Consider the following 25,671-nt stretch of genomic DNA (forward strand, 5'->3'; position numbering starts at 1 on the left):
TTATCCAAGCGAAGTCCGCCCAGCAATGTGCCAGCCACATGTCCCGCACAATTCACCTCCTGCACAGTCTAGGATTTTCGCTAAATTACCCAAAATCTCATCTTCAACCCGCACATGTACAACAGTACCTAGGCACGGAAATAAAACACCCTAGCAGCAACAGCACAGCCAAATTCAGCAAGAATCAACAGCATGCAACTGCTGATTCAACAATTCAGACACCATCGCTCACTCCCAGCGCAAATGTTTATGCAGCTAATAGGCATGATGGCCTCCTGCATCTTTATAGTCCCTCACGCGCGGCTACACATGCGTCCGCTTCAGGAGTGCTTGGCACGACAGTGGAACCAGGCTCAGGGACATCTGAAGGACCTAGTGTTGGAGACCGGTCGTGCTCACAACTCTCTGCATTGGTGGAACACACACAACCTTTGCAGGGGACGACCGTTCCAAGAGCCTGTACCGCAGATAGTGCTGACAATGGACGCATCTCTCCAAGGCTGGGGAGCGCATGTCCTCCATTATACGGTGCAGGGCCTATGGACGACGCAGCAGCAGAAGATGCACATCAACCTACTGGAACTGATGGCAATCTTCATGGCGATGAAGGCATTCAAATTGCATTTGTGCAACAAAGTCGTGCTGATCCGGACGGACAACATGACTGCAATGTATTACATCCAAAAGCAGGGGGGTACACACTCCCCACAATTGTCACACCAAGCCCAGAGCATGTGGAAGTGGGCCATCCAGAGAAACATCTTCCTCATGGCGGAACACCTCCCGGGCAAGGACAACCAGATAGCGGACCTGCTCAGCAGGCACAGCCATCAAATGCACGAGTGGGAGATTCATCCCTCGGTGCTACAACCGTATTTCCAGCAGTGTGGTCATCCAGAGATAGACCTATTCGCCACAAAAGAAAACGCAAAATGCCAAACCTTCACCGCCAGGTTCCCACACCCGCAGTCTCAGGGCAATGCGATATGGATGAACTGGTCAAACAGATTTGCGTACGCTTTTCCTCCAGCACCGCTCATACCGCTGGTAGCGCGCAAACTGCGGCAGCACTCAATGACACTCATCCTAGTTGCCCCAATATGGGCAAGACAGGCATTGTACACCACGTTCCTAGAACTTTCAGTGGTGCCTCACCAACGACTGCGACTCACACCCAGTCTCCTCACTCAGAGCCGTGGAGACATTCAGCACCCAGATCTGCATGAGTTGAGCCTTGCAATATGGCTCCTGAGGTCATAGTTTGGCTACCTCAACCTGCCCCCTGATAGTATGAACATTATCAAGGAGGCTAGAAGGCCTACACCCAGGGCGTGCTACGCGGCAAAATTGAAGCGTTTTGTCATTTATTGTTCCAATAATGACATAAATCCGCTGGATGCATCAACGCAAAATGTTATGTCATTTGTTGCATCTACACAGATGCAATCTGGCATATAGTTCAATCAGGATTCATTTGCCTGCATTGGCAGCTTATCTTCAAAACAGACAGCACCTTTCCCTTTTCAAAGTGCCTGCCATTAAAGCTTTTATGGAGGGGCTCAAAAGAGTAATTCCTCCCAGACACCCGCCTTCACCTGTCTGGAATCTATACATAGTTCTCACCAGACTAATGGGGCCACCTTTTGAACCTCTTCACTCTTGTGAGATACAATTTCTCACATGGAAGGTGGCTTTTCTAGTAGCGATCACATCGCTGAGAAGAGTTAGTGAGCTGCAAGCCCTAACTATTCAGGAGCCTTTCATACAGATTCATGCTAATAGGGTAGTGCTGCGTACTAACCCTAAATTTATGCCTAAGGTGGTGTCCCACATTAACCAGACAATAGAACTGCCAGTATTCTTCCCAAATCCAGATTCAGTGGCAGACCGTGCACTGCACACACTAGATGTTAAAAGAGCTCTCCTGTATTACATAGACAGGACAAAAGATTTCAGGAAAACGAAACAACTGTTTGTTGCCTTCTCGCCACAGCACAAAGGCAACCCCATTTCCAAATCAGGTATAGCCAGATGGATTGTTAAGTGCATACAAATCTGTTATCACAAGGCTAAACGCACATTAACAGTTCCCCCAAGAGCGCATTCCACACGCAAGTTAGGGGCATCCATGGCTTTCCTGGGTAACATTCCTCTAGAGGATATATGTAGAGCAGCCACATGGACCACCATACATACATTCACCAAACACTACTGCGTGGATGTACACTCCAAACAGCAAGCTGCTGTAGGACAGGCTGTTCTCAGAACTCTTTTTCAGACTGCTGCAGCTGGCACGGGCAACCACCGCTAAGGAGGAAACTGCTATTTATTCTATGCACAGATATGAATTCAGCAGCCCACATGCCTCGAACGGAATATGCTACTTACCAGTATGCATCTGTTCTTGGCATGTAGGGCTGCTGACATTCATATCGCCCGCCCTCCTCCCCAGTGCCTGTCGCAGCTGTAGCACTCAGAATTATTCTCAGGCATGGTCATCACTTACTGTATCATACTCCATCTCTGCCACAATGACGAAAAACAATCTGAGGATGGAGAGGATGCCCATGCGCACTGTAGTCCAGGGGAGGAGCCACCTATCTTGTGATACTTCGAAGACTCTTCCAGGACAACAATGTGCAATCATCCGGACCCAACACTAGGCGGCGATCTATACACATATATGAATGTCATCAGCCCTACATGCCAAGAACAGATGCATACTGGTAAGTAGCATATTCCTTTCTGTAAATTCACATTATCTTTCTCAGTCATGTGAGAATGAATTCTGACATTCTCAGTAAAACATGTACATCCAACAAGGACAGACTGTCAGTTGATTCCTTTGTGTTCTACTGCAGCTTCCGAGAGTGTTCTAAAGAACAACTAGAATGCTAACAGTCCTACTTATTACAAAGGTATGGCACACCTGAAGCCATCTTGATTGGAATGAAGTGTTAACTCGTAAAACATTTAATTTAAAAAGGAACATAGGGGGGAGGGGCTATATTTTGCCATAGAAAGTATGATTAGTGCTGCAGAAAGAAAAATTAGGGCACATTTTGAGTGACTTCTCAAATCCTCTTCTATTTCATTAAAAAATTCTGACATGCAGTCTCCCAAGATGGCCACCAGAGAAAAAAGAGCCAAAATGTAGCCCAAATATCACCCAGATGTAGCCCAAGTATAGCCCAATGACAGAATGTCCCAGAGTGTTCTAAAGAACAAATAGAGCGCTAACAGTCTTACTTATGACAAAAGTATGGCACAACAGAAGCCATCTAGATTGGAATGAAGTGGTAAGTCTAAAAACTTTTAATTTAAAAAGGAACAAAATGAGGGGGTTCATTTTGCCATAGAAAGTATGATTAGTGCTTCAGAAAGAAAAATTAGGGCACATTTTGAGTGACTTCTCAAATCCTCTTTTATTTCATAAAAAAAATTCTGACATGCAGACAAACATGCACTTTGAATACCAGCAGCAGACTAACCTGGTGAGCAGTAGCTTTACTACAGTGATATAATGAGCAACTAGAGTGCTAACATTCAGAATTTATGGCAAATGTGTGACACATCTGAATGCCTTGATGGAACCAAAGTAAACCAGCATTGACAATGCAATAGATCTCGCCCTCGTTTAAGTTAAAGCCATTCTGTTTGTAATGAGGTGGCTTTTTAGCTTTGCTTTTAATAGTGTTTTTCAAACTTTCTTGTAAATAACATGCATATGTATGTATATATGTATGCATATATGTATGCATGCATTTATATTTGTATTTATATAGATATGCAGATTATATATGTTTATATATGTGTGTGTATATATATATATATATATATATATATATATATATATATACATACATACATACATATAAATGCATATATATGCATATATATGTGTGCGTGTAGATAGACCGAGGCACACGAAAGCAGAAAAACAAACGTGAAGAACACAAAAAGGGGGCAGGGTAGATTCACCCTGACCCCCTAGGCCTGCCCAGGTGGTCCCACAAGGACAAAAAAGCCCCACATTTTTTTTTTAAAAACCTGGTCTGTTTTTTTAAAAATTACCCCCCGGGGGACCAAATCGCGGCGGCATAGTGATAAAGTGTGGCGGGTCCACAATCCCCCCCCACTGCCCCGGGGACTGCAGCCCCCGGGGCAAAGCAACGCAGCCCCTTGGCGCATACTGGAGGCTCCTGCTGGGCTACTTGGCCCCCAGGGACCCCCAGTATGCAAGGGGAATTAGTTCCTATTCTGCAAACACGCCAGGGGTTGCGCTGCAGAGATGTGTAAAAAAGGGTGTGGCCTCATTACACCTCTCTGCAATGCAGCCCCCTGGCGCATACTGCAGGTTCCAGGCGGGCTAGTTGGCCCCCAGGGACCTGCAGTATGCAAGGGGAATTAGTTAGCAAAAGGACGGCCACAGCGTCTGCATCCTGTATGCCTTAAGAGCACAGGGCCAAAGGATGCAGGTCATGCACAGTTGCAACCAAAGACACTCCGCACCAGGGAATGGCAGAGGTGGGTGCACTATGCCATAATGTAGAAGTAGAAGTAGCAAGTCTCCCTCTAGGACCTCTGTCCAGTGATAATTGATGGTGCAAGAGGAGGGTTTGGATGTTTTAGTTTGTGTTGTTCAATCCAAAAAGTAAGCGGTACTGAAGAAGGCATTGAGAGCAGAGGTGTACCCAGGTTACCTCAAACAGTGGGCCTGACCTGAAAACCTTCTGAGGTGAGGAACCTGAAGACACTTTCAAAGTCGGAACCCTTGATGAGACTAGGGAAGTCGAAACCAAGAGAACCCATTTGTCCTTGCACAAGGGTACCTCAGACACAGGGTAAACACTAAAGTGATCAAGACCACAAGAGGAAGGGAGAGCTAAAGCAAGACATGCAGACTACAATATGACTGCACCCAGCCTTGCAGCTTAACAGACTGCTTGTGGTTGAAAGAAAAAAAACTGACGCTAAAATATCCTCCAAAAGAAGAGGGGTATTTGAATCCATAAGAGTTACAGTTTCCTGTTAGACCTGTGGAAGAGACACAATAAAGAGGAGGAAGTAGAGCTGCAACCACTGACTGTACCCAAACTCCGGGAGTAAGCATGGGTTCTTCTATGACGAAGAGATGTATGAACAGAACCATTTCCAGAACCCAGAAGTTCAAGATTCAAAACACATCATTCCGTAGCTATGGAGGGCGGAGACTACATGGTTCACAGACCTCAAATCCTAGCTGCACCAGATGAACAGCAATTACAAGGAATTCATCCGGCTCATCATGAACCAGGTGGTGCAGGCTTCGCAAACAAAGTTCATCTCAATGTTTTCCCTTCTGCCCTGCTTGATGGGGAATCCAAACTCTTGGACACTTTTGGATGCAGGGTTTTCTCCTCCACTAATCTTGCCCTGCCCCCTGAATACTGCCTGTCTGTTGGGCAAATTCTCCCATGCACTGTCAGACTCTGTTCCTATGGTGTCTGACGAAGCTGCTTGTTCTTTCCCAGGCCATGCTAGACAGCCATCATACGGTGAAGTTTGCTATCCACTGTGGCCTTGATTCTACTGACTTCTTTTGTTGGACTATTATGACCAGCCATCCAATGATCTACTTCGATGTGCTCCACTGGCTTTTAAAGGAAAGTCCAATCTGCCCTTATGGACATGCACTTGGACCGGTCCGCCTCTTTGGGGACCAGGCTAATTCGGCCCTGAAGCGCTTTCTGGGGGATATATGTATACCCCTAGCTAGACGATTGGATGGTAAAACGCATAAAATGGTCATGCATATTTTACACATTCCAAGCTTTTAATTGAACTTTGAGAATTCCCCCCCCCCCCCCCCCCCCCCCAAATTCTGTAGGAAAGATTTTTTAGGAGCAAGGTTAAATTCCAATGAATATCAAAGCGTTTCCCACTACAAAAGAGATCCTGGAATTGGCAGAACAAACTCAACTACATGAAGGGTTTTGGACAGTGAGCATTGTTGGAAAGCTGATCTGCAGTATGCCCTCATGTCCCCTATTCATTCCGAATGCTAGACTCCACATGACACCAATCCAAGAATGGACACAGAACCAATGGTATGTGAATAAAAATTCCTAGGCAGTTAGGGTATAGAAAAACAAGTGACTTAAAATGACAACAGGAGAAGGGGTAAGCAAAAACATATAAACCAGTTATATTTTTAATAGACATAATTAAAAATCATATGGAAAACTGAAACAGAGACCATATGATGACAATACAATGTAAAAATATATCCAAATTATACACAAAGTATATGCAACTGATAGTTGGGAATTGTCTAGAGGTTGTTACTCAGACTGAAGGAAATAGCATTGTGGAACTTAAGCAATATAGCAGTAGGCATGTCCTTTTAAAGCTAACTTAGTGACCATCCCCACAGATGGCATATCCGTATGGGAAGGGGGGCATGAGTATCAGGCCTGTGAAACCCAAGGGATTCAGTACAGAATATAAATGGGTTGGAACAGAAGGCAGTTTTCCTTGCACTAACCGCTTTTCAGGCTCAAGTAAAGGGGAAGACTGTACACATTCAGACAGAAAACACAACTGCAATGCTTCTCAAAAAGTTAGAGGGGAGAAGGTAATATGTCCAATCCAAGTTAGCCCAAGTCATTTGTAAGTGGGCCATCCAGAGAGAGACAACCGTAATCTCAATACATCTTCCAGGTATAACAAATGTGAAGGTGGATAGACTAAGAAGACTAACAGGCATCTTCCCCAAATCGAAAATTAAACAAATATTGAACAAGCTTTTCAGGAATGGAGCACAAAAGAAAAAGACCTGTTTGCAACCCCAGAAAGCACAAAGCCAAAACTTCACATCTGTGTACTCCCATCACCTGTCCTAGGGCATAGTATCTATAGACTGGTCAGAGAAATTTGCATACACATTTCCCCCAATACCACTAGTAATAAACCAGTGCAAGCAGTCACTTATGACATTAATCTTTGTAGCATCACAAAGGGCAGAGCAACCATGGTTCTTGGAACTGATGGCAATTGCTAAATAAGCCTACCGGCCGGTCTCTCAAAATCTCCTATCAATGCGAAGGGGACAGGTCTACCACCCTGATCCAGTCACCCTCAGTATAGCAGCCTTGCTCCTGAAAACTTGCATTTTGGCCATCTGGCACTGGCGTAGAAAACCATGATAGTCCTGACGGAAGACTGACGACCAAGCACAAAAAAATGCTATGCTGCAAGGTGTAGGAGATTTGTGTTCGAGGCATGTGGGCTGCTGAATTCATATCTGTGCATAGATCGCCGCCTAGTGTTGGGTCTGGATGATTGCACATTGTTGTCCTGGAAGAGTCTTCGAAGTATCACAACATAAATGGCTCCTCCCCTGGACTACAGTGCGCATGGGCATCCTCTCCATCCTCAGATTCTTTTTTCCGCCATTGGGTTCGGATGTACTTTCCTTTACTCGAAGTTCGGAATCGAAACTACACTTTCTAGAGGCCAAAAGGCCTTCGGTATCGTCGGTATTGTCTCGAATCAGGGCCGACCGCTTCTTTACAAACTTTATTCAACTTGGGACGTCGAATCGGGCCACGGGCCTTCTCGGCGCCATGCGACCACTCGTCGATGGAACGGAGCCCATTTAAAAGATGCCCTCTTTGTAACTCTAAATACCCACATATCGATAAACGCCCTGTATGTAACAAGTGTTTACATAATGAATCCGACTGCCTAGCCTGTGCCCAATTTCGATCAAAAAAGACACTTCGGACTCGACGGGCCGCTAGACTAACCATGCAGAAACAAGCGCAGAGCCGGAAAATATCTTCAACGACGAAGAAGATCTTGTCGAAGCCGAAGAATATGAACAAGTCGGATCAAGAATCGGAGCATGACTCCGACTACTACATCGACTAAGAAGAAGACATCGTCGAGGTAGGGGACGACTCCAGTGATGAAACGGGGCCAACCGTGAGTACAACGCCCCATACCTATACCTCCATGGTTCCACAGGTTCAGGTCGAGGCATCGCCACAAAGCCTTAGCCAAGATCTGGAAACACATTCTATAGCCCCGCAATATAGCTCGGCTAAGAATATTACAAAAGAGCCATCGGATCAACGTACTCGTACTCCAAGATTGGTAATATCGAAACCAAAAGTTGTGGAGTCAAAACCGAAACTGACTACACGGTCTTAGGACCACACTACATCAATCCATCGGAATCGAGACCGAAGAAACTCATCGACAATACGGTCTTCGGGCCAAACTATGTCGAACCATCGGAGTCAAACACAAGGGTCATCGAGCCGAAAACCAGCGCCCCTATATCTACTCCAAGACAAAACGTCGTCGAACCAAAAACATCGGCATCGACAGCCGCCAACACAAAAAAGGGACTCGATCCAAAGAAGGTTGTCGACCCCAAACAAAAAGGCGACAAACCAATGGCTCTGCAAAAGAAAACCATCGAGCCAAAGAAAATCGACCCGAAAAAGGCCATCGAACCGAAAACAAAGGGCGTCGATCCAAAACCATCGGTTCCAAAATCGACACAAGGCCATAATCGAACCGAAAAAGACTGCCGAAACGGGAAAAAGTTCGGCTCCAAAGACACAGGCACTACCGAAACAAACTGTAGTACCACAAAAAAACATCGGACCGATTAAATTTGGACTCCCACCTTCCTCAAAACCAAAGGCGGTCGACCCAAAAAGCGGCATCGAACCGAAACAAACCAAGCAAAAGACATTGGCAAAAACACCCAGAACTGCTGTACAGGAAGTCTTACATCCAGACCATGAATCAGTTGAACAGTCAAAACTTTACATTGACCCTAATTCTGGGAAACTCACTCTCTACAAGAGGAAGATCAGACCAGAGACTGAGAAAGGGACTTACACTATACCACTCAAAAAGAAAAGGGACTGTTCTACTTCACCTATTCTATATGAGCCTATTCAGCCAACTAGGCCTAACACATACTGATACACCCACTCACTCAGATGAAGAGGTGGATGAGGAATATGATCAGGAATACAGCTACCCAGTAGACACTGACCAAGACAGTCACACTCAACCATGGGCTGACCCAGTACATCCCGGTGACTCTCAACCCATTCCTAATACACCTGTATACCCTGCTAGGCCTTCCCCTACAGAGGACACAGCTGCTTTTAATTCATTAATCGAAAGGGCAGCCATCCATCACAATGTGGACATGCATGCAGACCCTGTAGAGGAAGATTTCCTCTTTGACACTTTTGCCACATCAGAAAGAACTGTTAAGACACTACCTATGTTGAAAGGGGTACTTAAACATGCAGGAGACATATTTAAGGATACCACTAGGGCAAGGGTCATTAACTCAAGAATAGAGAGGAAATACAGGCCAGCGCCACTAGAACCTACATATATTAAGGGACAACTGCCTTTAGATTCTTTAGCGGTGGCAAATGCACGTAAACGTGCAAACTCTCAAACGACTGGGGAAGCTCCACCTTCCGACAAAGAATCAAAGATCTCTGAAGCATCAGGGAAAAGGGTAGCCGCACAGGCAGCTAACATATGGAAAATAGCTAACACGCAAGCCCTGTTAGCTAGGTATGACAGGGCACACACACTATGATACCTTAGAAACACTTCTCCAACATTTACCTGACACTTACAAAGAACAATACAGACAAAGTGGTCCCTCAATTGAGTATTTACCCGGACCTGCATTATACTGCATCGTCGTGCACAATTTTAGGTATGTGACATATTCACAACTAATGTTTTTTAATAATGAATGTCCTTAAGATATATTGCTACTAGTGAGCCTCCATATATATTCCTTATAGAACAAGACTGAATGCTGTAGTGGACAGACCCACTATTAAGAACGTACTCGGTTCAACAACTCTACCGAGTTTTTCAGGTATGCTATAAGATTTTTTAGTTTACACTATTGGAACAACTTTATTTCTGATCGTGCTAATGGTTTTGACAATCCATTCTGTATAGGATCCCGACTTACGTTTCGGATTGCTCCCCATCTCTGATTACACTTCGCCACAAGAAGGTAATCTAGTGTGTCTTTTTTGTAATGATTTTTGAATGTTGGGTATTGTAGTGTAGTTCCTATTATCCCAATAGGCTCTGCGCATTGGAATAATACCTCCAATAGTATAGACCTAGACCAGACGTTAACTAGGTCTTCTACTGTCGATATTAGACTTAAAGTTTTGGGTTTGCCAGCTAGCTCAGAGTTCACTAGAAACTTTCTCGAATAGACAAGGAGGAGTTGAACCTCCCTGGATAGACAAGAAGGGATTTAGTTTCTGACAACCATAGAACATGACAACTTTGCTCTCCCCTAATCAAGAGTGTATCTAGAGTCGTGTGAAAACAAAAGACAACTTATTTTACTCAGTCAGTACGTGCATTCTTAGTTTCACCAGATTGTAGAGAAAAAGAAGAGACGGGCGTGTTCAATAAAAACTGTTATTTATTGATCAGTCTCTTTTCTCGTACAAGAGAAATGAATCGATATTATTGCAATACTTATGGTTAAGTAAAGTGCATACAATAAAAGCAGAAGTATAAAATAATACTGTAAAAACATTTATATGGTTTCTAAGCCATATGGTGGTTTAAAATGGATAAAATAGATACATACATATAAACATTTGACTAATCGTACTCAACTGGTGCTTCTAACCACGCCTACCCCAGTGTACCTGACCTAAGCCTAATACGTGGGCGGGGATAGAAAGTAGCAGTCTAAGTTAAGTTTGTTTTGCCAAGTGACTGATTCAAGAATTCTCTGCAAGGGGTTATTCAGTTCCGTACCTGAGGTCTAGGATGGTTGAGGGATAGTATCTCTCGTCTGAGGTCTCGATATTCCAAGCTACCTGCAAGGGCTGCTCGGAAGCGCCGGAGCTGGATTTCTCGGCAGGAGAAAGGCAGCGTCTCGTTCTCAGCGCGTCAGGAAGGCGGGGCAGCTAGTGGGCTTCGCTCTCTGCTGGGCTTCGGGAAGTCTCGCTGCTCCGATCTCGTCACCACCGCGTGTTTGCTTAAGGCAATATCGGTAATATTTATACCTGTAAGGTGCCGAGATTGACGTAAGGATGGACATAGATACGTCAATAAGGATGTCATACGAACTGGTCGTTAGCGCATTCTTTTACTGAAGTTCTCGGTGAAATCAAAACAATGGCCGCAGGGTTTTTCCCAGGTTGTCATAGGTTTGATTTGTTTTGAGAACTCTGTATGCCTTATCAGGGGCTGGAGGAATATTGCTTGCCTAATTAGATGGCAAGCGTTATGACCTAATCAGATAACGCGCTCCTGTGCCGTGGTCTGGCGTAATCAGATAACGGTTTCTGCATCATGGGATGGCTGCTAGTTAACTCGTTAACCAGAATAGGGTCAGGAATAGGGGGATCGATACAGAACCTATAGGAATACATCACAGTATCAAGACATTTCGATTCTTTTGACTTTTGGAGTAAGTCATCAATGGTCATGAATTAATAGATATTTACAACTGTAAACTGTGAGTCTTTTTCGTCACCAGACCTCAGTATAATTTATCTTGGGCTTGGTCTCATAACATCCAATGTACCATGTCCCTTGAATATATCACCCTATATGATAATAGGCCTTGTTAATTGAACCACGACCCCCTTCCAGGTTTTCGCCCAAACGGCGTTGGATTATATATTATCTACTGAGTATACTCCTCCTCTAGATGTGATGGCTCTCTCTTGTCCATTTCTAATTATTTTATAAGTAAGATGGATCATTATGACCATTACTAACACTGATTTATTAACTTTGCATACAGATTTATTGCCCCGCTCCGTGCCCTTGTCCTGATGAAGACCCTCTAGCAAGGTTTCAGTCTATACCTGCACAGTTCTGGGTAGAAACGTCGACACTCTCCTTGTATTTTCAGCCTTTTTTATGTATCATTTGTGATTGTACTAGGCATGTTAACTTTTGAATGTATTTAGGAACTTTGATTTTTCAAGTTTGTTGATCTATTATTTCTGCTTCATTGAGGTCATAGTGACCACTTTTTATAATAACTTCAGTACCCTCACTATTCCACACTACACTTCCCTGTCCTTTCCGTTGGGGCATTAATTGTGATTAGTTATGAATGTATATTATGATTAATTTTTTAATGTACACGTTGTGAATAAAAACAATGTTGTGTACATTTTCTAAAATTTCTTAGTTATGTTTCATTGATTTTAGTATCTGGGACCACTTTGTCTGTATTATTCAACCACCCAGGTCCCAGCGACTCATTGGGTTAACCCTTGTTCTTTTAGTACTTGCAAAGAACAGGCTGATCAATTAATACAGGAGGGAAAACTAATCACTAACGCCTCAATTAAATGTGCCTTCGATGTAGCAGATACAGCTGCCAGGTCTGTAAACACAAGTGTTATGATCAGGAGACATGCGTGGCTACGCATTTCTGGTTTTAAAAACGAAGTCCAGTCCACTTTGTTAAACCAGCCAGTCAATCCTGACTACTTATTTGGTGCAGGAATAGATACAATACTGGACAAAATGAAAAAAGACACAGACGATTAAGTCTATGGGAGCCCTACAGTCACAACATAGAGGCTCCTTTCGTCGCTCAAATTACAGGGGGGCTGCAAAAGGCAACTCATCACAGCAAACCACAAACTACAAAGAAAACACCCAAACCACCTATAATAAAAACAATAGAGGTGGATACCGCGGCAATAACAACAAAAGCAGAGGACGAGGAAACACCACCACCAGATCCTCTACCAATACAAAACAGTGACTCCTTAGCGCTACCCCCAGACCATATAACACCGGTCGGGGGACGATTACAGCAGTTCCTACCAGTCTGGCAAAACATCACTACAGACAAGTGGGTAAGGCAAATTATCCAAGATGGCTATTGCCTAGAGCTAACCTCCACACCACCCAACATACCTCCAAAACACCGTCCTATGTCTGTAGAACACAAATGAAAGTGTGTCCTCATGTAACGTAACTGGTGCTATGTAATGCACTCTGATAACTGGTTCGGTTCTAGTTCGCGCTATATAAAACTCTGCAAAAAAAAAAAAAACTTATTGCAGCAAGAAGTCATCAGCATGCTGCAAAAAGGGGCCATAGAACTAGTACCATTAGAACATCAAGGTACAGGGGTATATTCACTATACTTCCTCATCCCCAAAAGGACGGGTCTCTCAGACCAATATTGGACCTCAGGCCCCTAAATCATTACATCTTATCAGAGCATTTTCATATGCTCACTCTACAACAAGTGTTACCACTGTTGCAGCAAGGAGACTTCCTCGCAACCTTGGACCTCAAAGACGCATATTTCCATATCCCAATACAGCCTGCTCACAGGAAGTAACTCAGGTTCACGCTACTAAATCAACATTACCAATTCAAAGTACTTCCATTTGGTGTAACAGCTCCAAAAGTGTTCACAAAATGCCTAGCGACAGTGGCTGCACATTTAAGAAGACAACATATTCATGTCTATCCGTACCTGGACGACTGGCTAATACAAGCAAAGTCAGCCCAGCAGTGTGCCAGCCACATGTCAGAAACAATTCACCTACTGCACAGCCTAGGCTTCACATTGAACTACCAAAAATCTCACCTTCAACCATCCCATGTACAGCAGTACCTGGGAGCAACAATAAATACTCTGACAGCAAAAGCATACCCAAACGCTGCAAGAATAAACAGTATGCAGCTACTAATCCAAAGGTTCAAGCCCCAACAGTCGCTCTCTGCCCGAGTGTTTATGCAACTCATAGGCATGATGGCTTTGTGCATCTTCATAGTCCCTCACGCAAGACTACACATGCGTCCGCTACAGGAGTGCTTAGCACGGCAGTGGAACCAGGCTCAAGGACAATTAAAAGACCTAGTGTTGGTGACCAGTCGTGCATACAACTCTCTGCATTGGTGGAATCCACAAACCTTTGCAAGGGACGACTGTTCCAAGAGCCTGTACCACATATAGTGTTGACAACAGACGCATCCCTTATAGGATGGGGAGCCCATGTCCTTCAGTACACAGTGCAGGGTCTATGGACAGCACAACAAAAGAAAATGCACATCAACCTGCTAGAAATTATGGCAATTTTTCTGGCAATGAAAGCGTTCAAAGTACATTTATGCAACAAGGCTGTGTTGATCCGAACGGACAACATGACAGCAATGTACTACATACAGAAACAGCGACGAACACTCTCCATAGCTATCACATCTAGCACAAAGCATGTGGAAGTGGGCCATACAAAGAAACATTTTTCTCATGGCGGAACACCTCCCAGGCAAGGACAACCAAGTAGCGGATCTGCTCAGCAGACACAGCCAACAGCTGCACGAGTGGGAGATTCATCCCACAGTGCTCCAACCATACTTCCAACAGTGGGGACAACCAGAGATAGACCTGTTCGCCACAAGGGAAAACGCAAAATGCCAGTACTTTGCCGCTAGGTTTTCCACATCCGCTGTCGCAGGGCAATGCGATATGGATGAACTGGTCAGGCAGATTTGCGTACGCTTTTCCCCCAGCACCGTTAATACCGCTAGTGGCACGCAAACTACGCCAGCATTCACTGACACTAATCCTAGTTGCTCCAACATGGGCGAGGCAACCATGGTACACAACGTTCCTAGAACTTTCCGTGGTGCCTCATCAAAAACTGCGGCTAACACCCAATCTACTCACTGAGAGCCATGGAAACATACAGCACCCAGATCCGCAACAACTGAACCTTGCAATCTGGCTCCTGAAGTCTTAGAGTTTGGGTACCTAAACTTACCTCCTGACTGTATGAACATTATCAAGGAGGCAAGAAAACCTACAAAAAGAGCTTGTTACGCTGCAAAGTGGAAGCGTTTTGTCATATACTGCAATAACAATGACATAAACTCACTAGATGCTTCAATGCAAAATATCATTTGCTGTCTTTTGCACCTACATCGTTGCAATCTAGCTTATTCATCTATAAAAATACACTTAGCTACCATTGCAGCTTATCTTCAGAACAGACAGCATCTTTCACTATTCAGAGTACCTGCAATTAAAGCATTCATGGAGGGACTCAAAAGAATAATCCCCCCAAAACACCCACCTTCACCTGTCTGGAACCTAAACATTGTTTTAACCAGACTAATGGGACCACCATTTGAACCATTGCATTCGTGTGAATTACAATTTTTAACATGGAAAGTAGCTTTTCTAGTAGCAATTACTTCACTTAGAAGAGTCAGCGAGCTACAAGCCCTAACTATTCAAGAGCCATTCATCCAAATACATGCAAATAGGGTAGTTCTAAGAACAAATCCTAAATTCATGCCCAAGGTGGTATCCCATTTTCATATCATTCAAACAATAGAACTGCCAGTGTTCTTTCCAAATCCACAGTCAGTACCTGAAAGGGCTCTACACAGCCTAGATGTCAAGAGAGCACTTCTATACTACATTGATAGAACTAAGGATTTTCGAAAGACTAAACGGTTGTTTGTTGCCTTCTCACCACAACACAAAGGCAACCCCATTTCAAAATCTTGGTTAGCCAGATGGATAGTTAAGTGCATTCAAATATGTTATCTAAAAGTAAAACGCACTTTAACAGTTCCCCCAAGAGCGCATTCTACACACAAACTAGGGGCATTCATGGCTTTCCTAGGAAACATTCCTCTAGAGGAAATATGTAGAGCAGCCACATGTTCAACCATACATACTTTCACAAAACACTATTGTGTGGATGTACATTCCAAACAGCAAGCAGCTGTAGGACAGGCTGTTCTAAAAACTCTTTCAGACTGCTGCAGCTGGCACAGGTAGCCACCGCAAAGGGAGAGACTGCTATACATTCTATGCACAGATATGAATTCAGCAGCCCACATGCCTCGAACGGAATATGCTACTTACCAGTATGCATCTGTTCTTGGCATGTAGGGCTGCTGACATTCATATCTCCCACCCTCCTCCCTGGTGCCTGTCGCAGCTGTAGCATTCATTATTACTACTTACTTTATTGCATGGCCATCCATTACTGTACCATACTCCATCTCTGCCACAATGGCGAAAAACAATCTGAGGATGGAGAGGATGCCCATGCGCACTGTAGTCCAGGAGAGGAGCCACCTATCTCGTGATACTTCGAAGACTCTTCCAGGACAACAATGTGCAATCATCCGGACCCAACACTAGACGGCGATCTATGCACAGATATGAATGTCAGCAGCCCTACATGCCAAGAACAGATGCATACTGGAAAGTAGCATATTCCTTACTTGTGTAACAAGGAGGGCCTCGTTGACAGTAAAACACATGACACTATCACTTGCTACCTAACAGACTTGCTAGATGAGCATCTCACATAGCTTAAGGCCCATCTTTTCCTGAAAACACCAGTCATTAAGAGCTAGTAAGGGGTGCATAGAGGTAAGCACTGCACACATAACCACCTAAGTGGAACCTAAAAGTAGTGCAGACACAATTAATGAAGGAACCTTTTGAGCCAGTGCACAAAGCAAGACCACAACACTAAAAAACAGCAGTTTGAATAGCAATCACATTGCTACGCAGACTCAGCGCGCTACACGCACTCACAATGCAAGAACTTTACTTGCAAATCCACAAATTTGTCATGTGACCAAACCCACAGTCGCTCCCCAAAATCATCTCTCAGAAGGGGCATGTGTTAATCAAACCATGAAGCTGCCATGATTCTTCCAGCAGCCAAAGGTACATGCGTAAAGTGCTCTCCACACACTAGAGGGCCATTGGGCAGTCATTGTAGGAAGGTGTATTTCTGTTACAGGTCTCCTCCCCCCCCCCTTACACAAACACACTTTTTCCAGATTTCTGATTCACTTGAACAGGCTGTTTGTCCCTGCCAATTAGGTTCCCTGGGCCTGTGTACTTTCCCAAAGCTGTACACTTGTACTCCCAAATGGCACCTCTCTGGCCACATTTAAGTAGCCTTGCAGGACCCTGAGATCAAGCAATAAATTACTTCTTACACCACTTAGAATGCGCACCACTAGAAATGAAGAAAGGTCTTCTCCTTTCTTGCACCTGCCTCTTGGAACAAACTGCCCTTAAACGTATGCACGATCACAGATCACAGCTGCTTTTGCAGGAAGTTAAAGACATGGCTGTTCAACAACTAAACAAGCAAGCTTTCAGAGCTGTCTGCATGCGCCATGAGACTTTAGAGTGATTTATGCGCTGAATAAATGTCCTTGATTTGATTTGTAAAAGGTACCAAGGGTACTGTGACCAGGGAAGGCCTTGGAGTTGCAGCACATTGTGCCACCCTTCGAGGTCCTATACCTTCACACACACACTGCCATTGCAGGCAGAGAAAGTGATGAGTCGACATGACACACAACTGTGTGCCATGCAAGGAACCCACTGTCTATGGTATAGGTAAGACACCACACTTGCTGGGTGTGCTATACCACTGGTGAGGGTACAATTGCCTGAGCACTGTACCCCTACAGTTTCTAAGTCCATTGTTAGACTTAAGTGCAGTAAAGCCATAAAAGAGGATATGGTCTGAGAGTTTGTCATTAAGAACTCCACAGCATAAGAATGGCTGTACTGAATTCTGGGAAGTTTGGTAGCAAACTTCTCAACATAATATACCCACACTGATGCCAGTGTGGGATATATTATACAATGCACTCAAAGCATCTTAGAAATGCCCCCTGAAAAACTACTATCCTCTGGCAAGTTCCCGGACTGGTAAACACCAGCCTGCCGCCACGACCTATGTTTCTGTACCCCTGGGGTGGGAGCCTTCGCCTCATGGACTCAGAAACAAAGCCTTTCCTGGGCAGAGATGTTCACACCTCCCCATGTCAGGAAGAGCCATGTGTGACAGGGGAGCTTCAAAGGCCCTGCTGCCTTCGCCAATCGACCCCCAGCCTCTTCTGTTATCAGGCGCCTGCCCCCTTCCTGCCTCACCTCCATTTTGGAAGGAAGAAAGGCAGGAAAAATTAGAACCGCCCAGGTGGTGTGCCCGCTTCTGACAACCGCACCCTTCAGGTGGCTGAGGCAAGGTGAATCTGACTCTTCAGTGCCCGCTAACTTGTAGATGGCAGGCACTTTCCAATCAGGGTTAGGGATTGTGCTCACTCTCCCACGTGGGGTGAGCACACCAAGGGTGTAGTTACCCTAAGGTCAGTAGCCCATTGGCTACTGACCTTGAAACCCCTAAAATGCCTCCCTAAATACAATATTTAGGAGGCAGCCCTGAACCCAGAAGGCAGAGTCCTGCAACCTACGAAATACAAAAGACTCACAGCTGGGGAGACTGCAGAGTAGAACTGACTTGGACCCAACTGTACCGGCCTGTCTGCAGTTTCCAGAGATCCTGTGCCAAAAGTTGCCTTGCCCGGTAGACTTCCCGGACCAAGCCTGCAGCCAATACCGGTAAATCCCGTTGAAACCGGGCACCAGAAGCTAAATCTACTCCCGGCCACCCTTGTACTGCTTGGGTACACCTTATGTGCTAGCTCTGGTCCCCTTTTGCCCTGAGCTTAACCCTGGGAGCTCTGCTCCCTCAACCCTGTGGCTTACCCAAGAGCAGCCACCAACCGACTGCCCCCTAGCCCCTTGGGCTAACATTGGGCCTCAGCACTCTGCACTTGCCGCCTTAGTGCTGTGTAGGGTGCCCTTTGAGTGCATCCTTGACTCTGGGGGAACCCTTGTTCAAACCCCAGAAACTCAACCCCAGAGACAGATTGCTTACTTGCCAACCGATAACCTCATTTTCCTACCAATGATTGCATTGACTGTTTTCCTCTAAAGCAGTTCCAAGTGTTGAGTTGTGTTTGTATGGAAAGCTAAGCAACTGTTTCTTAATACAAGTGTTTTACTTACTTTCTCCAGAAATGTTCCAGTGTGATATCTCTGCATACCACACTGAGTAGAAAAAGTAATCTAAAAAATACTCTAAAGAGTAATTTGAAAAGTAATCACAAAGTAATTACAAACACATATTGTCTGGAAAGGTTTTACAACCCTGTAACTACCAATTTCATCCAGCTTGCTTGTTTTGAACAGTACAATTTTACCTACCCATGCTTAGTCCTGCTTGATTGTAAAAATAAAATGCAACTAAAATATTTTTGATTCCAGCAATTGATCTGAGTTCAGTCTTTGTGTGTGGCATCATTTCTTGCCTAAGTGTGTACAATAAATGATTAACACAACCCCCTGATAAAGCCTTACTGCTCACCCACACTATCACAAATGGAGAGTAAGGTATTATTTATTTTTACCTCTGTAAAACGTTGGGGCTCCACTGGACTCTCTGCACACTGTACTTTATTTTGATATAGTATATACAGAGCCATCTTCGTGAACTTCCTGGACCAGATAAATCAGGAAAGGAAGTCAATTGTTTGTTCTCTATTCACCAGCAGGCAGGGGCTCACCAGTGACCAGTGTTACCATTGCACATTGGTAGTACAGACAGTCCAGACGTGCTTCCTAAAAGCAGGGCACAGCTGTAAGAGAAACAAAGAGCACACTCTAAAGAAAAAAAGGGGGCAACCCCTCGCCCTTATAGCGGATGTTTCTATTCACAAACATATGTACAGCAGCCACTTAGTTGTCCATACACACCTTCATAAAACACTATTGTTTGCGTTCAAGTCAACAAAGGTGCAGGTGGGACAAAAAGTATTAAAGAACCTGTTAGCAAGCACAAGCTCATGTCAACCCAGACTCAGTCTGGGATATTTATCTTCTCAGTAAAGCATATTTTGGAAAATAGGGTTCAGCGTATTAAATGATTGTGTGGTGTCTTGGGGGACTGATTGCAATATAATGAAGCACAAATGGAATGTAAAACCCACGCTTAATTGAATTGTCACTTTTATTTTACAGTTACCAGACCTGATCCCAAAGCTTGGAACATTATACCAGTTAATGGAAAACAGAATTAAAATGTTGCAGAAGCTCTCCCGGTTTCATGGGAAACTGTTTCTTCTAATTACGCAGGTGAGCAAACCTTGAATGGATCAGATATGGTTTGCTTTTGAGTGTAGCTGGAAATTGATGGAGCAGATTTGGGTTATTTGAGATTTTCTTTTTCAGGCCGTAATTTGAAATCTTAGAAAGAAAAGAATGTGATTGTCATGTACTGTTTTTCATATGGTGTCCAAGGTTTTAACTAGTTATGCATAGGTTTGTGACACCTTAGTGTAACAATTTAAAGGCGCCTCAGAAGTTTGATATTCTACATGTAAGTTTAGATTGGGTTTTTTTCTCACAATTGCTAGACTTTGACGCATAGCTTTAGCGAGTGCGGATGAGATCAATACAAGGCCATAGTATACCTGGATGGTTATGGTCTTGTCTCTATATTAAGGTGTTGATGATGATGTGGATAAAGTATTTGTTGTGGTCATTTTACTTTAAAATCTCACATGCATGAGCCAGAAGTGCAATACTATGCCTATATATTCCCTTTGAAGTTATTGACAGATGCATTGGCTTGCCAGTGCACTTTTTTAATGCTTCCTCCTTAGGTTTTCAGAGTTGCATGCCAGGGGCTGTATTATGGATATGGTGCACTTTCACTGTTTGCACCATGGCGCATGTAGGAAATGGGATCCCCGGCCGACCCGAGCTTGCGCCAGAGTCAGTCTGAGACCCCCACTCCCCCGTCAGGGCCAGGGGGTCACCCACCAAGACAACCCCTACTCGCCCTCTAGGTAACGTGGCGCGAGCAGCCAGGCCTATCTCGGAGGTCATGTGTAAAGCATTTGCGCACGCACCCCCAGCAACAACCTCCCTGGCCCCCCCACAAAAGGAACTCCACACCAGGTATATATGAAAATAGTCTTTATATTAAAAAGGACACATAGGAACACATACCTTACAGGGTGCCAGAGGCACGGGCAGGATTTACAAGGGAAAATATACAGGACAGGGCCATGGGACCACTGCCAGGAATATGCACATGATGGAGTTGGCATTTAGAACATATAACAACTGGGAGGTTCCTCGAACTAGGACTAGAACACATAATCACCAGGAGCTTAGCATTAGAATACGTCACGCCCCAGGGTTTCAGAGGAATAGCACTAGAACTCACACTAACCAGTATCAACATACATGAGGCAAGGTTATACAGGAGGGAAGGAATGGCACGGTACATAACACCACAGACGTACCTGTAGGAAGGAAACACAGAATAACTCTCAAGAAGCAAAGTTAACATTAGCCAATACTTTCAATAGGCCAGCTGGCCTCCTGGGGCTAGGACGCCCCGAGTCTCGATGTTCAGGACAGGCCGTAAGAAGCCAACAATAAACCTAAACGGGGCAGCTGCCCACGAAGTGCTGGGCACCTGTAGATGAATGAGGGCAGTACGTTGGAGCCTCGCAGGCTCGAAAGGGGCAAGGGACCTGCGGTGGAGCCTCCTCGGGGCTCTGGACGCGGAGACACAGTGGAGCCTCTCGGGGCTCATGGGTTAAGGGAACACGTTGGAGCCTCTCGGGGCTCGGGACACAGGGCCACGTGGGAGCCTCTCAGGCTCTGAGGAAAAAGGCGCCAAACGGTGGAGCCTCTCGGGCTCGAGCATAACTGGGCGGAGCCTCGCAGGCCCGGAAGGCAAGGGACACGTGGTGGAGCCTCTCGGGGCTCTGGAGCTAATGTACAGATGGAGCCTCTCGGGGCTCAGGGGTTAAGGATGCAGATGGAGCCTCTCGGGGCTCAGGGGTTAAGGAGGCAGCTGGAGCCTCTCGGGGCTCAGGGGGTAAACAGTGCAGGCAGGCTCAGGGGCTAAGGGTTGTGGCAGGCGGGGTCCCCCTCGGGGGACCCGGCATCACTGGGGGCCCCCTGGGCCGTGACGGGGCCTAGCGGGGCCCAGGCACAAAGCTACGGGGAGGCGGGGCCCACCCCTCGGGGGACCCGGCATCACTGGGGGCCCCGCGGGCCACAAAGCACATGGGTGCTCGCGCCGGAGGGGAGGGGCGGCCACCGGCAATGTGGCCCGACGCCCCGCCTCCCCTCTGGCAGCACTCACCGGTCGGCGGCCGCGCCGGTCTCTCCTCGCTCTCCGGGGCTCCCTCTCGCTCCTGGGGGCCCCGGGGGGGAAGCGGCACTTCTTCGGTGGGACGCAGGGGCGCGGAGTAGGCTCCCGCCGCTCCCTGCATTACTCGGCTCTCTCCTCCGCCTCTCAAGCTCCCCGGGCCGCCGGCCAATCAGAGCGCGGCCCGGGGAGACGTCATCAGCCCCGCCCGGCAGCCTATCCCAGCGCGGCCCGGGGGAGGGCCTCACGAGGGCCCCGGGCGGCGGCGGTAAGCTCAAGGGAAATTGACGAGGGCCAGGCTCCCTCGCAAAAGTATGGCAAAGATGGGGCAAGCGAGGTAGGCACTCGCTGGGGGCTCGGGCCCCCTCCCACGAACAGGCAAAGGCCGGGTGGGCACCGGCGGGACGAATAGAGCGCTCCCAGCGCTAGGGGCATGAAGGCAGCGCCACGAGGCGCTAGGACAGCCGGAGAGCACTAGAAGCCGGGATGAAGCGCCCCAAGGCGCTAAGACAGCAGAAAAGCGCTCCCAAGCGCTAGAAGCATGAAGGAAGCGCCCCCAGGCGCTAGGATAGCAGGAAAGCGCTCTCAAGCGCTAGGGTCATAGATAGCAGAGTCCAAAGGAAGTCCAGGATCCCAGTAGATCAGGAGCAGGGCAGGGCTCAGGGAGGCATGCCTTTCCCCTGAGCCCAAGCAGCAGCATGCCCCTGGCAGGATGCTAGTCAGGACAAGCAGGAAAAGAGAGAGAGAAGAGGGCACACCCTCCTTTTATACATGAGATCCCTTTGTCTAAAAAGGGGCAGGCAGGATGAGAACCAGCTAGAACTGGTTATAAGGAATTTCTTGTTACTGGCCAGGCTAGGACACCAGACGCACCCCAGGTGGGTGGAGCCAGCATTGTGGGGGACAGCCCAGACCCATACAGGATACAGGCACAGCCCCTCCCTCACTTCAGCCAATCACTCGCCAGCATACTTACTGCCCACACACACCGATGTCTAGAAGTGGCACTTCTCTTTTAGACATACACACGTCGCATACATCATCTTACAGCATTCACTCACACGAGTCCATACATACCAGACTCGAGCCTGTACCCCCCACGCACTAGGAACTATCAGGGACACACCCCTTCCCCATGCAGTCCTATGGGGGGGCAGGCTTCTCTCATCTACACGCACTCAGAGTGGGAATCACCATCCCCCGGTCACATATAACAAGCACAACTTCAGGGGTGGACCTGCCAGAAGGGCCCAGTCCAACAGCGCACGTTAAAACCGGTGCGCCGGGTGCAAACGAGGAAAGTGTGCCCAAAGTGTGCCCATTGAATGCGCTGACCTGAGGCCAGCTGCAAACTCGTGATGCCGTGGGGGCAGCGTATTCAAGTGAGAAACAGAACAGCTTTGAAGCAGCCGCTCCATATTTCACTGTGCAGGTGGCAATCCGCCTGCACTTTTAAGGGGGATTAGAGATTCCCTTGCAGGCGGGTGCTGCGAGTGACTACACCTGTCTGCAAGGGAATGTCTGGGTGAGGGGGGTCCATAGGGCCCATATTATCACCTAGAGAGGTCTGCCATCGGGGCACACTGGTAGTGCACCACCTTTTATGTGTGCCTCCTGACAGCTTCTTTCCCTCTGCACCTGCGTCTCTAAAACGGCGCGAGCGCAGAGGGTAAGGATTTCCCTCATTTGCATGTGGTGATAACCCAATGTAAATGAGTGAACAACTTCTGGTGCTAGTGCTATCTGTATTTCACAAGTGTTGGCACAAGTTTCTTTAATACTTCCGAATAACAAAGTGCCCCTTGGGCACGCAAACGGCCGCTAAAAGAAATTCGGCCCCAGGTGTACTCCCACAGAATCTCCGGCCTAATGTTTGAGGACATGGTGCAACATTTACTAGTGGAAAAGACATAGGATTTTTTTTATTTTAACAGCAAGGTTAAATATGCCTGATGTCCACAGAGTATCTTCAACCACTTCAGTGCATCTCTTCTGCTTTAATCTTCTTATTTGCTTGCACCCTAATAACGTCAAGGCATCCAGAATTGTTTGTGTTCACATGCACACATGTATCAAAGGTGGAAGATAATTTTTCTCCATCTTTATTCTTTTGTTATACTGCAGGCTGTTTTACGTATTCTTTCAAGTTAAGCTCTTATTGTGTCACTCTGCAAAGTGAGTTGTGAGATTTGAAGACAAAGGAGAATAGTTGATGCTATTTGGGTTCTCTCTGGAGAAGAATTAAACAAATTCTACTCTGTCGACTATTTCAAAATATTTAATGCAGTTGATGAGTGCTCTGTTGACAGTATCCGATGTGTCTGAAGAGTAGACTTAGCACTATCGCACCAGCCTCACCGTATTTTTTTAGATTGACAATGCAGCCTATTCTTTGCGTCATCAAAATGGTTATGATGTGCTTCTGTAATTGGATGTAACTTGCTTAGCCAAGCACTTTTAGAGAAAATGGTGTTTAAGGTTTATCTGTAGTAAAATCCTTCTTTGGGTTTGAAAGTCGAGGCTTTCAGTAGCGGTATGTTACATGTCTTAAAATCTGCTAATTTTCTGCTTTCCTAACACGTTTCAAAATGGTCTAACCCGAAGCACCTTGCTCCATCCCGATTGTGAAAAAGGATTCAAAGCATTAATGCACTTCTTAATTTGATGAGTATTTGAACATTTGCAGTAGCTTTTCACCTTGTTCTCCAAAGAAAGATGAATATCTGGTACTGTTAAGCCAAAAAGTGGTACTCATTGCAGGTTTTGAGCAAACATGTTGCCAAGAATGCTGCTATCCTTTCAGAAAGGGCAAAATTCTGAATTCCTGGCCGAAGCTTTGCTATTTTGCTCACGTTGGGCAGCCAGAGCTAGAACTAACATGATCATTGGAGTACCTTGACATGAACCAGCTGACTATCTGCTTCTAGAATGTGTGAATGACCGAGGACACCCAAGAGCCATAAGATCCCTACATGCCAGATCACCAAGAGAACAGACAACAGACTAACCTCACCTGTTCATAAAGTTTGAGCTTTTTGTATCTTATTGTCTCTTCCTCAGTCCCAGGAGAGCACCTGCCTTCATGACCTGTTATAAGTGGAATGTTCTGCTGATTCAGGAACATTTTCAGCTATCTCTAGCTTTTACAGTTCAAAAGATATTTACGGTTATGACTTGCTGGTATTCCAAAATCCAGGTTCCATTGGGAACTGGTGAATCACATGCCCAAAGTCTTTCAGGAAGATGCAATGGGGTAGGAAGCGCACACCTTGTGTGCAGAAGTAATCAATTGTTTACAACAAATAGAACAATTTCAACATGATGGTGCAGCAGTGAGACCCTCGCTGTCTGTCAAGAGCCGTGAACAAAAGAGTTTGAATGCTACCAGTGTGGTAGCAGCACTGCACACTGTTCACAAGTGGTCACTAAATGACACTCCAAATTAAATGTAATTCAAATACAATTCATCAAAAATATCAAAAATATAAACCACATAAATGCAATTATGTTTGTAAATGTAAATCTTTACATGTAATTTTGGAATCAAAAGTTAATTAACATCACTTTTTGATTGTGTTAACATATAGAACAAAGTCAGATTCAT

At 45.8% G+C, this 25,671-nt stretch overlaps 1 protein-coding gene across 2 annotated transcripts in view; it reads left to right on the forward strand.

The window, feature by feature from the left end:
* The window catches only part of WDR43 (WD repeat domain 43), a 481,702-nt gene that overhangs the window by 435,752 nt on the left and 20,279 nt on the right, over positions 1-25,671 (forward strand). For both annotated transcript variants that reach the window (XM_078647513.1, XM_078647515.1), the window contains exon 15: positions 19,916-20,029. In XM_078647513.1, the coding sequence (XP_078503639.1) occupies positions 19,916-20,029 (114 nt within the window). The remainder of the gene's footprint in view (positions 1-19,915; positions 20,030-25,671) is intronic.

Source organism: Lissotriton helveticus, chromosome 6 (assembly GCF_964261635.1).
Source record: "Lissotriton helveticus chromosome 6, aLisHel1.1, whole genome shotgun sequence".
NCBI classification, from domain to species: Eukaryota; Metazoa; Chordata; class Amphibia; order Caudata; family Salamandridae; genus Lissotriton; species Lissotriton helveticus.